The 14,484-nt window shown below is 40.9% G+C and overlaps 1 protein-coding gene across 1 annotated transcript in view; it reads left to right on the top strand.

Annotated features, from left to right (window-relative positions):
* Nucleotides 1-14,207, top strand: part of LOC124596095 (nuclear protein localization protein 4 homolog) — a 254,438-nt gene extending 240,231 nt beyond the window's left edge. The window contains exons 10-11 of the mRNA XM_047135091.1: nucleotides 2,736-2,874; nucleotides 12,514-14,207. Of these exons, the coding sequence (XP_046991047.1) occupies nucleotides 2,736-2,874; nucleotides 12,514-12,825 (451 nt within the window). The 3' untranslated portion in view covers nucleotides 12,826-14,207. The remainder of the gene's footprint in view (nucleotides 1-2,735; nucleotides 2,875-12,513) is intronic.
* Nucleotides 14,208-14,484: the final 277 nt, after the last annotated feature.

Raw genomic sequence — 14,484 nt, 5'->3', positions numbered from 1 at the left:
ATATGAATGTACGGTTTGTAAACATTGACTGTACTGTCTCAGAAATAAGCATAACACTGTAAGAAATTTGTGTGTGTGTGTGTGTGTGTGTGTGTGTGTGTGTGTGTGTGTGTGTTACATTAGTTGTAGTGATTAAATATGAGAGTTTTGTGAAGATACTCTTCAATATAGGAGTTTTTGCGTAAGCATTTACATCATTTTGAGTAAAAATAGTCATCAAGCCATGATGTACATACATACATACATGCAGGCTGTCATTTGTGTCAGATTAGATTAGATTAATACTAGTTCCATGGATCATGAATACGATATTTCGTAATGATGTGGAACGAGTCAAATTTTCCAATACATGACATAATTAGGTTAATTTAACAACATACTTAAGTTAATATAACAACTTTATTTTTTGTGTTTTTTTTTGTTTTTCTTTATTTTTTATTATTTTTTTTAAAATTTATATCTAAAAATTCCTCTATGGAGTAGAAGGAGTTGTCATTCAGAAATTCTTTTAATTTCTTCTTAAATACTTGTTGGTTATCTGTCAGACTTTTGATACTATTTGGTAAGTGACCAAAGACTTTAGTGCCAGTATAATTCACCCCTTTCTGTGCCAAAGTTAGATTTAATCTTGAATAGTGAAGATCATCCTTTCTCCTAGTATTGTAGTTATGCACACTGCTATTACTTTTGAATTGGGTCTGGTTGTTAATAACGAATTTCATAAGAGAGTATATATACTGAGAAGCTACTGTGAATATCCCTAGATCCTTAAATAAATGTCTGCAGGATGATCTTGGGTGGACTCCAGCTATTATTCTGATTACACGCTTTTGTGCAATAAATACTTTATTCCTCAGTGATGAATTACCCCAAAATATGATGCCATATGAAAGCAATGAGTGAAAATAGGCGTAGTGAGCTAATTTACTAAGATGTTTATTACCAAAATTTGCAATGACCCTTATTGCATAAGTAGCTGAACTCAAACGTTTCAGCAGATCATCAATGTGTTTCTCCCAATTTAATCTCTCATCAATGGACACACCTAAAAATTTGGAATATTCTACCTTAGCTATATGCTTCTGATTAAGGTCTATATTTATTAATGGCGTCATACCATTCACTGTACGGAACTGTATGTACTGTGTCTTATCAAAATTCTCTCAGTATTCTGTAAGCTTCACAGTCATTATACTTGTACCTGGTAAGATACTATGAAAAAAATCTGTATGGAAGTTTCCACATTTAGCAGTCACATGTGGTTTTTTTTTTTTTTTTAATGTAAGGGAACATGTAATATTAAAGCTAAAAATTAATTGATCTGCTTAAAGTGCACATAAATTCTAAAATTTATTATCAAGTTAGATGGCAAAATGGTTATACGGTATGTGAATTCTGTAGGACGTTGATTCAAATACCTACCCAGGCATCCTGATTTGAGTTTTGCATGCTGCTTAAGGAAAATGTGTGGATAGTTCCTTTGAAAAAGATGGGACTGATTTCCTTCTGCTATCCAAATTGTTTCTCCTTGCCCCCCCCCCCCTCCCCCCCCCCTCCCTCGCCAAGTGACCTCATCGTCGACAGGGCATTAAATCATAATCTATCTTTCAACATTGATTACTTTTTTAAAAGATTATCGAATAAACAAGGAAGCACAAGGTAGATCACCAGTGGGATACTTTTTTTAAGACCAATAATGCTTTTTTGAGGATTTTTGAGAATTCCATGATTACCAAAAAGCTCAAGACAGTGCCCAGAAGGTGACAGCACACACACATACACACACACTGTTTTAGACATTAAGTTAATTCTTTGAGCTTCCTGCCTTTCTCTTTGGCGTTTTGCTATTCTGTTGTGGGGCACCCGCCAGGGTAGCCGAGAGTGCCGATGCGCTGCTTCCTGGACACTGGTAGGTGCGCCGGCCTAGATCGCATCCCCGCCGGCGGATTAGCGACTAGGGCTGGTATGCTGGCCAGCCTGGGTGGTTTTCAGGCAGTTTTCCACGTCCTGCTAGATGAATACCGGGCTAGTCCCCACGTTCCACCTCAGTTACACGGCTCACAGGCATTTGCAAACGTTCACTAAATGCAGACAGCTAGGATGCTCTAATTCTGTCCTGGGTGGTGGTGGCAGGAAGGCATCTGGCCACCATCTGCAACTAACGCTGCCAAATGCGTACTAACATGGCCGACTCCGCATTGAAGTGGGGTATGAGCGTGTCATAAAAAAGAACTATTTTTATTTAAAATAAGCCATTTACATTTATTCTGCTGCAGTTGTAAGAGCTTTTTACTGTAATAAGGAGAAGTTATGAAAGTTGCTAAGACCAATTTGGTCTCTAACGAGTGTAACTTCTCTTGGGTTTGCAAGTCATGATTTTAGAATTTCATATCCATAAACTAAAGAAGTCTTATAATTAGAAAACCAGGATGATACAAGTTGTAAGCATTCAGTACCAAAATCAGCCAACTTAACTTCAAGCTCTCGCTGTATAACTTTGTGTAATTATTCACCATGAAATGCATTTAATTGTTGTTGTGATACAACAGCGTTCCTGTGTGCAACAAACGTGTAATCACCTATGTTGTTGTCTTACCAGTGAACTGATGTGAAGAACGCTATCGTCTCTCTCTCTCTCTCTCTCTCTCTCTCTCTCTCTCTCTATTTCTTTAAATAGTCACTTTGTGTATATTTACCAAAATAGAGTTTAATTTATTATTGTTTTCCTTCCATAGGCTGGTTGATGGTCACATCCAGGATTTCAACACATTAAGCAACTACCTACAACAGTTCTCACCAGATCAGTTTCTAAATGCAGTCTCTGATTTTCATTTCTTGTTGTACATTTCAACAATGGATATGCTGCCAATGAAGGTAATATGTTCCTACAATATTTAGTAAAATCAGGTGTGATTTTCCTTTTTTTTTTTTTTTTTTTTTTTTTTTTTTTTTTTTTTTTTTTTTTTTTTAAAAAAATGTAATGTAGCATGTGTGATAGTCAAGTTTTCAAATTAAAAAAGGAATTAGTAAGCTTAAAGTGAACATTAATAAAAAATGATTACCAAACAATGATGTAGCACACTTTCAAAATGTGATGTTTATTTATATATATATTGACAGCAGTACTTTTCTGTGTGTAATTAGCTGAAGTTCAAAGAACTCTGATAGGCTCTCATGCTAGGTTATAAACTGTATGCTAGGGGTTGGCTCTGCTGTAGCTGATAGACATGTTTATACATTTCAGTATAATGGTATATGTCATACGTCCAGGTAACATGTACATTTTAATCTAATCCTAAGAGCCTCCACCCACCCCCACCCCTCCACCAGGCATTTGCGATTACAAAAGGGCGTTACTTCATACAATACAGTTTTGGATCTTATTTGTATTCCACTTTATTCTTCTGCTGTAGGATTCCTATTCAGACTCTAGTCATCCTACTAAGGTAATTTAAAGAATGGGCTTTATCTAGAAAACAGGCACACACTTCACAAATAAATGGGATGTTTGTCCTGGCAAAAACTATTATTTCTCCAGCATTGTGCTTCCATTACAAGTTTGGAACTGATTTAGAGTCCGCAGCTTGTGGTCTAGTGGCTAGCCTTGCTGCCTCTGGATCATTGGGTCCCGGGGTCGATTCACGGCCGGGTTGAGGATTTTCTCTGCACGAGGACTGGGTGTTTGTGTTGTCTTCATCATCATTCCTGACAGTGACTAGATTGGACTGTGAAAAAATTGGGACTTTGTACGGGCGCTGATGACTGGACAGTTGAGTGCCCCACACACCAATCATCATCATCATCACTGTTTTAGAGTCAGAGAAAATATATGTTTTAATCTGTAGTTGCATTTTTAAATTATTATTATCTGCCTATACTGGCAACCAATTTCAGTACACAGTACTATCCTCAGGCCGTCGTATGATCAGAAAATTCCTGTATATAGTTAGAATAATAATGCAAGAAAAATATGCAAAATATTTGTTCTCTTTAATAGTAAACATAAGGTTTACAGTGCAATCTTAAAATATGCAGGTAGATCCTTACCCCTGGTGTAAAGTTGTCATGCTTGCTTCCAAAGTGGATGTGTCAAATATTAAAAAGTAAAGGCCAAAGTTGAGTTTCAGACAGATGCAGATTGTGGCCAGCAGTGATAATAGAGTCCCCTACGTACAGAATTTCAGAACATTTGCATAAAATACGAAATTAACAAATTACATAATAAAACGGCCTCCAAGTAATAAAATTTTGAAGTCAAAATAATATATTATCTATTTAGCCATTTGTACATTTACCATTTGTATACAGTTTATGTCACTATAAAACATCAATGTGACAATGAATCTTTTAATTGATGACGTATGACATGGTGTGGAGAAGGTGCAATGCAGTGTCACCGAGAGCCCCAGTGTACACATAGACGCTGCTTGGATAAACGTGAAACTGGAGATGCAGCCAAAGATTGTCAGCTGATGGTTGCAGAGTAATGCATAACAACACTGTCCCACTATTTCCTCTTAATGCTTGAATCTTCTCAATAAGAATAATTATGGTTTCTAATATTATTATAATGACGACACTTATTCGATTAAAAGATTCATGGTCGGTTCAGTGTTTTATAATGATGTAAAGTATATACAAATTATAAATGTGAGCATGGTTACATAAGTTTTCTATTTTGATTTTAATGTTTTATTACTATGAGGACTGCTTTATTCTTTGTTTTATTAAGTATTTTCTTAATTTTATATTTTACGCTGATTTCGTTTTTTACGTATCTGGGCTGTTTCTCAAGAAGTAAAAATTGATACTCTGTACTCAAGGGGCTCTCTTATCATTGCTGGCTGCAATCTGCATCTATTTGGAGCTCAACTTTCACCTTTACTTGTAGTATTTGACACACTAACTTGGGAAGTAAGCATATCAGCTAGGAGTAAGGGGCTAACCATACGTTTTATGGTTGCACCCTGTACCATGTGTTTGCTGCCATAGAGAACAAATATTTTGGCATTTTTTTTCTATTTACTGGAATTTTCTGATCATACAATGGCTTAAGGATGGTACTGTTTGCGAAAAGTGGTTGCCAGTACGGGGAAAAAAGGTGATCTTTTTTCTAATCATGTTGGTGCTGTTCCAACCAACATTATAATGGAAATATGTTTTACAGTGACAACTTGTTAATTAAATAGTGTCATAGAGCTGTCAATAGTTCTTTTGGTACTTATATGCTTATTGGAAGCAGGAGTAATTGTAAAGATGATCCCAGTTTAAAATTACCTTCTGTTACAGATCAACTAGCACCTTTCTGCAAGCATGACTATGCTTTCTTGTTATTGTAAAGGAATTGTGCCCATTTTTCAGTCATACTTTTGAGTGAAGGTTCAAATTGTGTTAGCACATGCAGCATGCCCCCAGCATTATATATCCCACCACCACCACCAAAAGGGCTCACCACTCCTTGGCAAGTACATGCTTGGCTACCATGGGGCCCCAGCCTTTGCAGCACTACTTCCTCTTTCTGTGCTGCAAACCTACACTTGGTCTATCTCTTACCTCCACTGACACTACATAGGATGGTCCTTTTCGTGCAGACCCTGCCTGGACTTGGTTCACAATTTTGGTCTTGAGATTTCCAGTTTCACTCCCGGTGCTATCATTCACCTTCCATTAAAGATTATATGGTCCCCATTATTGGGTGTGACCTTCCATCTTTTCCAAATTTTACAGAAGTGTGCATTTCAGGCTGGGAAGGTCATCCACTGTGATGTATACTCCGCCTCTGTGCTCTGGCATCCTTCCTTCCTGTTGTCATGTTACACCCAAAATCCAGCACCATAGCCATCCTATTTTTTGTGTGTGTGTGTGTGTGTGTGTGTGTGTGTGTGTGTGTGTGTGTGTGTGGTGTGTGTGTGTGGGGGGGGGGGGGGGGGTTGTTGTTGAATACTTGCGCAATGGTAGCCCCTGAGCATGCAGGGATCACACTGTTGGATCACACTGTTGGCGTCTACACTGCACAGTCCCCATGTATGTCGTGCAGTATTTGCCTGTGATGACTGGCGCATAGAGACTCCCGGCAATGGATTACTGACCAGGTAGCTGTAGCTGGGTGGCTCCCACAGAGAGAGTCCCTGTTCAGAATGGGTGACAGTATGGCAGATAATTCCCACATGAAGTGACTTAAAAACTTTCTCCAGCTGGTGACCACGTGGCCTCGGCAGTCTCTTCAAATGGCAGTGCATCATATGGTGCAACAAAGTACGATCCCTTCCCTGGCCACGCTGTGGGAGGAAAAAGGGAAATTAAGATTGCTTCTGGAGGCCTTCATCTTGACTTTCAAGGCCTTAGGAGGTCAAGGTGGTCTATCGGTGTGATGTGGAACCGTATCTTCCTCCTCCTATGAGATGCTTCAGATGTATGAAGTTCAGTCATACGTCTTCCTGTTGCAGGGATTGTGGACATCCACAGCACACAAATGTTCCTTGTGCCCCTCCCCCCACACCTCCCAGCTCGCCAGATTGCTCCATTTTAAGTGTGAGAAGAAAATCTAGGAGTATTAGGCCCTAGACAAGCTCACATATCAAGAGGCCAGAAAAAAGTATGAGCATCTTAATCCCATAGAAATGACACAATCTCACGCTACAACCACAATGTCATTGCCTTCTCTGTCGACGGTGCTTTCCTCTGTTGCACCTCTTACAGCAGGCTCTCAGAGCAGACTGCTAATAGCTACCACCCAGGCAGTTGGGGCCCTTATGCTACTTCCACTGCACCCACTTCAAGAGCATTGGCTCTCCACCTGCTGGGTACACCAGTCCCTATCCCCCCAGCCAGAGGCACCTTGCCCTCCTCCGATTTCCCTAACTAGGAAGAGGTCTCTCGGTACTCTTCCTTCCACAGTTCCTGCTGGCTCACAGCCGGATGCCTGCCAGTCGCTGAAGGAACCACAGGCTGCTGGCTATCGGACTTCTTGTTCTTCCTCCTGACTGAGCGAGGTGGCGCAGTGGTTAGCACACTGGCCTTGCATTCGGGAGGACGACGGTTCAATCTCGTCTCCGGCCATCCTGATTTAGGTTTTCCGTGATTTCCCTAAATCCTTTCAGGCAAATGCCGGGATCATTCAAAGGGCACGGCCGATTTCCTTCCCCGTCCTTCCCTAACCCGAGCTTGCGCTCCGTCTCTAATGACCTCGTTGTCGACGGCACGTTAAACACTAAACACTAATCTCCTCCTCCACCTCTTGTTCTTCCTCTGTACCCGAAACCAATTCAGAGAAACCTTCCCCAGTCCTCGTCTTCTAAGGAGAAGGACAGAAAGAAGTCCTCTAAGATGTCCTCTAAGATGAATGAAACTCCGGTCACCCCCACACCATCAGACACTGCATGTACTCTTTCTGTGCCCGAGGTGGAGACTCTGGTGGCACCAGATCTCCCCAGGCAGTGTGCAGTAGAAGCACGTGACCCTGAGTCATAACCTCCCCTCCTCCCCTGGTCACTTCATGCACCCACAATCCTCCAGCGTAATTTGAATGCATTTTTCAACCACCTGGCTGAGCTACGGCAGCTTTTAAGCACTTACCCTGCATTCTGTATTGCCATCCAGGAAACGTGGTTGTTTCCACCAACTCTGATTCCTGCCTTTTGTGTTTACTGAGGTTATTTTAAGAATCGCACCAACTGTGAGAGGCTATCAGGTGGAGTTTGTATGTCTGTATGTATGTTTGTGCTGGACTCTATATTATAGTGGCCCTGTACCCCTTTGTTACACCTGTGGAGGCCTTGGCTGTTTGGGTAAGGGCACTTAAAGATTTTACCATCTGTAATATGTATCTCCCTCCCAATGATGTCATGTCCCAGAATGTATTGTCTGCATTACTCTCTCAGCTCCCCCCACCTTTCCTAGTCTTGGGCGACTTCAATGCCCCTAACCCTTTGTGGTGAGGGACAATGATCACTGGCCTTGGTAAAGACATCGAAACTTTGCTGGCATAGCTCAATCTTTGCCTCTTGAACTCTGGTGCCCCCACTTACTTGATTGTGGCACATTGAACTCATTTGGCCATTGATCTCTCCTTTTGAGGCCTGGTCATCTACCATCTACGGCCATTATTACACTATCATATTTCTTTGACAAAGATCTTTGTCATGGCGCTAAAAAGGGTTATTACATTGTTGTCAGATTTAAAGATGATGGACAACAACTTGTTGTTACGCGGTGCAGTGCCACAATTGCGTTGTGTGTGCATTTGGTAGAAAGCAGTGGGGAAAAACGGAAACATACATGGGTGAAGCCATGGGTGTTATGTCAAGATAATAAAAGCGTTCAGCAAAATTTGTTATGAGAGCTGCAACTGGAAGACGTCAACTCTTATATAAACTACTTAGAAATGGATGAGAGTGCATTTCAGTATTTGCTTCAGTCAAGTGACTTCTCACATTACAAATCAGAATTCTCAATGGAGAATTACTATATATGCAGAAGACAGGCTCACTGTGACACTGCAATTTATCGATACAGGAGTGAGCTACTCTAGTTTACAATAAAGCACTCCAATCCACGGTGCACATAAACCAAAGTAATTCCAGAAATGTATGAAGTGATCTATAAAGCACTGAAGGGGGAATATTTGAAGGTATATAATTGTTTGGTACACTATATTGGCAATAAGAACTATTTTTAATTTTTGAGTAATTTAAGTAATAGAATTAGTGTTTCATCACAGGTGTGGGCAAAGATCCGACACCCCTATGGCTTCAATCCCCTGCAGGTGTATCAAGTATTTCCTTAGATGGTGCTGTTTATACTGATCAAGATGCTGTCACTGAACATTTTACTGAGCATTATGTTCGCGCATCTACGTCTTTGAACTACCACCCTGCCTTTGAGCTCATAAAACAGTGGGTGGACTAAATGCACCCATCTTTTAGCACCCACCACCTGCATCCATACAATGCTAGATTCAGTGAATAGGAACCCTCCAGTGCCCTGGCCCATCGCCCTGATACACCCCCAGGGTCAGACCACATCCACAACCAAATTCTGAAACATCGCTCGGTGAATAGTCAGTGACACATCCTTGCCCCCTTTAATCGGATCTGGAATGAGGATGAGTTCGCATGTCAGTGGCAAGAAAGCATGATAGTTCCAGTACTGAAACCAGATAAGAACCGTATAGAGATGGGCAGTTATCACCAAATGAGCCCTACCGACTGTCTCTATAAGTTGTCCGAATGCGTGGTGAGTTAGCAGCTGTGTTGGCTCCTTGAGTCTCTGGGCCTTTCGGCCGCATCTCAGTGTGGTTTTTGCAAAGGTCGCTCCACTGCTGATAATTTGGTTCACCTGGAATTCACCATCCAGAGGGCCTTTGCATGACCCCCTTATCATGACATGGCGTCACCATATCCTTATTGCATCACATAAGTGGGGTCTCCGGGGTCCATTCCCAAAATTTGTGCAAAACTTCCTGTCACACTATATGTTCCGGGTTGAAGTGGGTGCTACCTCAGTACTTCCAGATCAAAGAGAATGGGGTCCTGAGCAACCCCCCTCTTTCTGGTGGCCATCAGTGGTCTAGTGGTGGTGGTAGGGCTTTGGCATCACCCTCCTTATATGCCAATGAGTTTTGGTTTTATTATTGCTCCTGTAGTATGGGTGTTAGTGAGCATCACCTACAAGGTGCCTTAAGAAAGGCGCAATCATGGGTTCTCCCCTGTGGCTATTGGTTTTCAGCTGCCAAGACTTGTGACTTGCATGTCTGTCACCATTGTACAGCCCACCCATACTCAGGGCTTTACCTGGACAATCAGTTACTTCTTATATTTGAGATGTAGTGCTTTTTGGGACTGGTCCTCAGTTCCCAGTTGATGTTCCTTCCCCACCTCCGCCAACTGAAGTGAAAATGCTGATGACACCTCAATACACTTGGCTGCCTCAGCAAAACTAGCTGGGGTGCAGATTGCTATATCCTTTTGTGGGTCTATAAAGCACTGATTCTGTCCCGCCTTGATTATGAGAGTCTTGCACATGGTTCAGCATCACCTTCAGCATTGCGAATACTGACCCCATTCATCATTGAGGGGTCTGACTTGCGGCAGGAGCCTTCTGAAATAGCCCTGCGAACAGCCTACTAGTTGAGGCTGGAGTACCTCCATTACCTATCAGGTGCTAACAATGGCTGCTGCATTAAGCTGTGTGTGTTCATAGCTTCCCTGAACATCTCAACTACTGTGTCATTTTCCCTGGAAGGGAGCTTCATCTCCTACAAAAGCAACCCAGAACTGGGTTTACAATTGCTGTACACCTCCAGTGTCTCTACTCGGAACTGCAGCTTCCTTCATTGTCGCCTCTGGTCAGGGAGAAATGGCATCTGTCCCCATGGCTTGTGCCCCCCCCCCCACAGATTTGTCTCAATCTTTTCACTGCCTGGTCTCGGCTCACCTTGAGACATATCCGGGTTCAGAAGTGTTATTCACCAGTGGCTCAACAGTCAATGGATGAACAGGCTTTGCATACACACATGTATGGTGAAGGGAACTCCACACTCTGCCAGACGGCTGCAGTGTCTTCATTGCTGAATTGATGGCCATTAGACAAGCCCTTAGCTCTGTTTGTTCTTGTACCAGCAAGAGTATCCTAATCTGTAGTGACTCCCTTAGTAGCCATCTGGCTGTAGACAGTGCAACTCTCCTCTCCCACCGGTTATCGCTATCCAGGACCTTGTCTCTGGATTGTCTCTGACCTCCATGAAGCTGGACAGCCAGTCGTATTTGTTTGGTCCCCCAGTGGTGTTGGGATTTTAGGAAATTAATGAACTGGCCAGTTGGCAAAGCTGGCCACCAGGATGCTGATTCTGGAAATGGGGGTCCAGAATTGGACCTTAGGTCTTGTATATGCCATAGATTTCTTTAAGTCTGGGACTCATAATGGTCTGCCCTGAGCTCCTCAGACAGAGGGCAATTAAGGAGACCACAACCACATGTGCTCTTTTCACAGGGAATCCACCATCCTCTTGTCAACTCTGCATTGGCCACATTTGGCTGACCCATGGTCTTGTTCTCTGACGTGAGGATCCATCTCACTGCAAATGTGGGGCCTGCCTGATGGTAACCCTAATTTGGCTGCTTTGAGGCGGTATCTTCATCTTCCTGACACGTAACCTCTGATGCTGGCACACAATGCCAAAGTGGCTGATCTGTTGTTTAGTTTTGCCCGTGAAAGTGGTTTCTACTCATCTCCGTAAAGTAGGGCTTTTCGGCCTCATTGGCTGTGTGGGGGCTTGGTGTGGCACCCCTCCCCTGCTCCTGCCCTCGCCCCTCCTCTCCTCTCCCCTCCCTCCTCCCCTCGCCCCTCCTCTCCTCTCCCCTCCCTCCTCCCCCAGGGGCCCTTGGTGGCCCTTGCTCAGTGGCCCAGCATGACCTTTACCGTTGCCACCTTTCTATTCTCCTTATTCTGTTTCATTTCTTGGTTTTAATGCCTTGTCTTGACTGATCTTTTAACGACTTGTCTGTGCTGTCTTTTTTTCCTGGGGTTTTATCTCTGGATCTTTTTTTAGTTACACGTATACTTTCCAGGATTCACCTCCTTTGACAACCACTCCTGGTTGGCCACTTAATGGCTGAAGGGACAAGTGACCTTGCAGTTTAATCCCTTTTGCCGCAAACCAACTAGTACCACATCCAGACCAAAAGTAGTATTGTAGTAAAATTCTAGTGAATGCAAATTAAAATTTGTATATATATCCTCACTCCTTTGTGCAGCATTGATGAATATACAAATTTTACCATGAGTGACCATAACTCAAGAGTGCAGCATTGCCTTGAATTAGCAGAAAGCGCAACAAAACTTGCATCGGGTTTGATGGTCTAGTGGTAGTGTTTGGCAAGGAACTGAAAGGTAGCAGGATCAGTTCCTGGGTGGATCAAATTTTTTTCACTCTGCCTTTTAACATAGCATTTGCCTCTCAATGGTGTGGAGATTCACTAGAAATGAAACTTGGTCCGGATTCCACGTTACACTGCATATCCTCTTTTTCTGGTTTGATAACTGGTTTGCTAACCAGTTGCCTAAGTGACATCTGGTGGATTGCAGCTGTTTCAGAACAACTGCCTAGCAAAAAAATGCAAATCTAGAATATATGCGTGGATTCCCAAAATAACCCAGTTTTAAAATCGCAAACACGGAAGAACAAGAACAGGAGCTTCAAACCGTAGTAAAATTAGTATCAGTAGATTTACAAGCGGTTAAAAATCCTCTGTGAAGCTTGCCATTTACATTTTCCAGTTCTTTATAATTTTTCAGTATTGTGAGGTGCTTGTTTTCTTGTTTTACTAAAATTTTTCCATATTTTGAGGTGCTTGTTTTCTTGTTTTGCTAAGTCTTCAGCACAGGCTTCTGTTTTAATGTACTTATTCTAACAGTTAAAAAAAAAAAAAATTAAAAATTAAAAAAAAGAAACAATTGTTTGCTTTGGATGTGAGCCTCTGATTAATTTTGTTGTTGTTGTTGTTGTTGTTGTAGGAGTATATGGGACCATTGCTTGAAGCAGTGCGGACACAGAATAGTGAAATGGCACGGGACTGGGCTAGGTCAGAACACTGGGCAACAGTAGAACAACTTATTGCTGCAAGTTCCTTATCGCCGCCTTCATCACGACCTCAAAGTAGCACATTTACATCTCCGTTAACAGCTCCTGCTGCCTCTGCAGCAGCAACAGCAGCAATGCCATCGTCACCACCAATGCACGATGATGCAGGCTGGACCTGCAGTCATTGCACATTTTTAAACCCAACTGAACTATCAAGTTGTGAAATGTGTCAACTTCCAAGATAAATTTGTTTTTACAGAAAGAAAAAAAAAAAAAAGAATTGTGGACGGAAAGAATCTTACATAAAACAGGAGCAGACATTTCTTCTGGCATGGAAAAGACAAGAAATCACATTTAATTTTATGGAATAATTATTTGAGGACAGTAATTGGTTGCATATGTAGAAATAAATAGACAAAGTGTCAGTTTGTATTTGAAATTAAATGTACATCATATTTAACTGGATAATGAAAATGGCTGTGCCTCATTTAGAAAATACAAATTTATTTAATAAGAATGGAAAATGAAGTCTGTGAAGTTTTTGCAATAATTTCGAGTGTTTTGGGAAATTAGAATTGAAATTCAGTATTACATTTCTACATCATAAGTAATACGTGCTCACCATATTCAGTGCCTCTTACACAGTTGTAATATTTAAATAAACACTTCTGTATTTTAATGTATTTGTTTGATGTTGTGCCATTTTGTTCATCAGTCAGAAATAATTTACAAGTCATTCTGTTTCAGTAAGTATCCACAGACTAAGTGAAATGGAGATCTCAGATAGTGTTTAATATCTTCCGTTGGAATGTTTTCACTTTACAAATTTGGTTTGTCTATATTTCCTAAAAATATATTTTCCTATTTTCATTGTAGATTAGTTTCATATTTATTAAAAAGAATTTGATGTCCAGAACTTACAATTTCAGTTTATTAATAGGGTAGTGTAACGTAGTGACAGTGAATTTTTCAGATATTTAATAAAATTTTAAAAAATACTGCTACAGTTATTTCATTTCCTTTCAAATGGCACACATAATTTTACATTAAGGGAGGAGTGTGTATCTGTGCATGCAAAATGTGCATATACAAGGCTGTGGTTACTTCCTAATTGTTTAAATAGATTCCTGCAAGACATGTATGTAAACTCAGCACACAATTCTAATTACTTTCTTTTGTACAATGGATACTTTCTGCCTAAGTGAGTTACTCCTAAATGTTCATTAGAACATCAGTGAACCAAATATGTTAACTTACTGTTGTTTATGCCCCCAGAATTTGTAGTTTTACACAGGTAATGTGTGGAAAAGGATAAATGCAAAATCGTTAGTAGGATGTTCCACTCCCAAATAACACCTCAAGTGATGGCTGCTGGGGAAGTTCCCTAGCTGTGTGTGACAAATATTTAGTTCTGTATAAGGTATAAAGATACTTTTGACGTTGAGCAGGCCAGTGAAATATCTTGTCATAAATACTTTACTGCCAACTCACGATAAACAACTACATTCGTCATATTTAGCTATTACTTCCTTTAATTGTAGTTTTCTGTTGTTATATCAGACTTTGTCTCCAAATAATTTCATAGAAATGGAAAATGTATTGAAATAAACATCCTCTTGAGCCACAATTCACGTGTTTCGCAAATTATTCTCAAATCTGAGGGAATACATCTTCTAAATTCATGTGTTTCGACAACGTAGAGGTAAGTAAAGGTGCTACAAAAAATGAAATTCATCCAATTCAACTGTTTTCCCAGATAGTGCCTCTTTTGTGTTCAGAATTGTTTATGGGAATTCTTTGAATAATAAGATAAGTATATTCCTTGACATTTAATATATGGAAAAGAATTCTAAATTATTATTCATCTAATGTGCAAGATACAGTCAGTTGTATGATATCAGCAC

This window comes from Schistocerca americana, chromosome 2, assembly GCF_021461395.2.
Source record: "Schistocerca americana isolate TAMUIC-IGC-003095 chromosome 2, iqSchAmer2.1, whole genome shotgun sequence".
Classification (NCBI taxonomy): Eukaryota; Metazoa; Arthropoda; class Insecta; order Orthoptera; family Acrididae; genus Schistocerca; species Schistocerca americana.
Note: the sequence above shows the minus strand (reverse complement) of the source record. Positions and strands in the feature narration are given on the sequence as shown.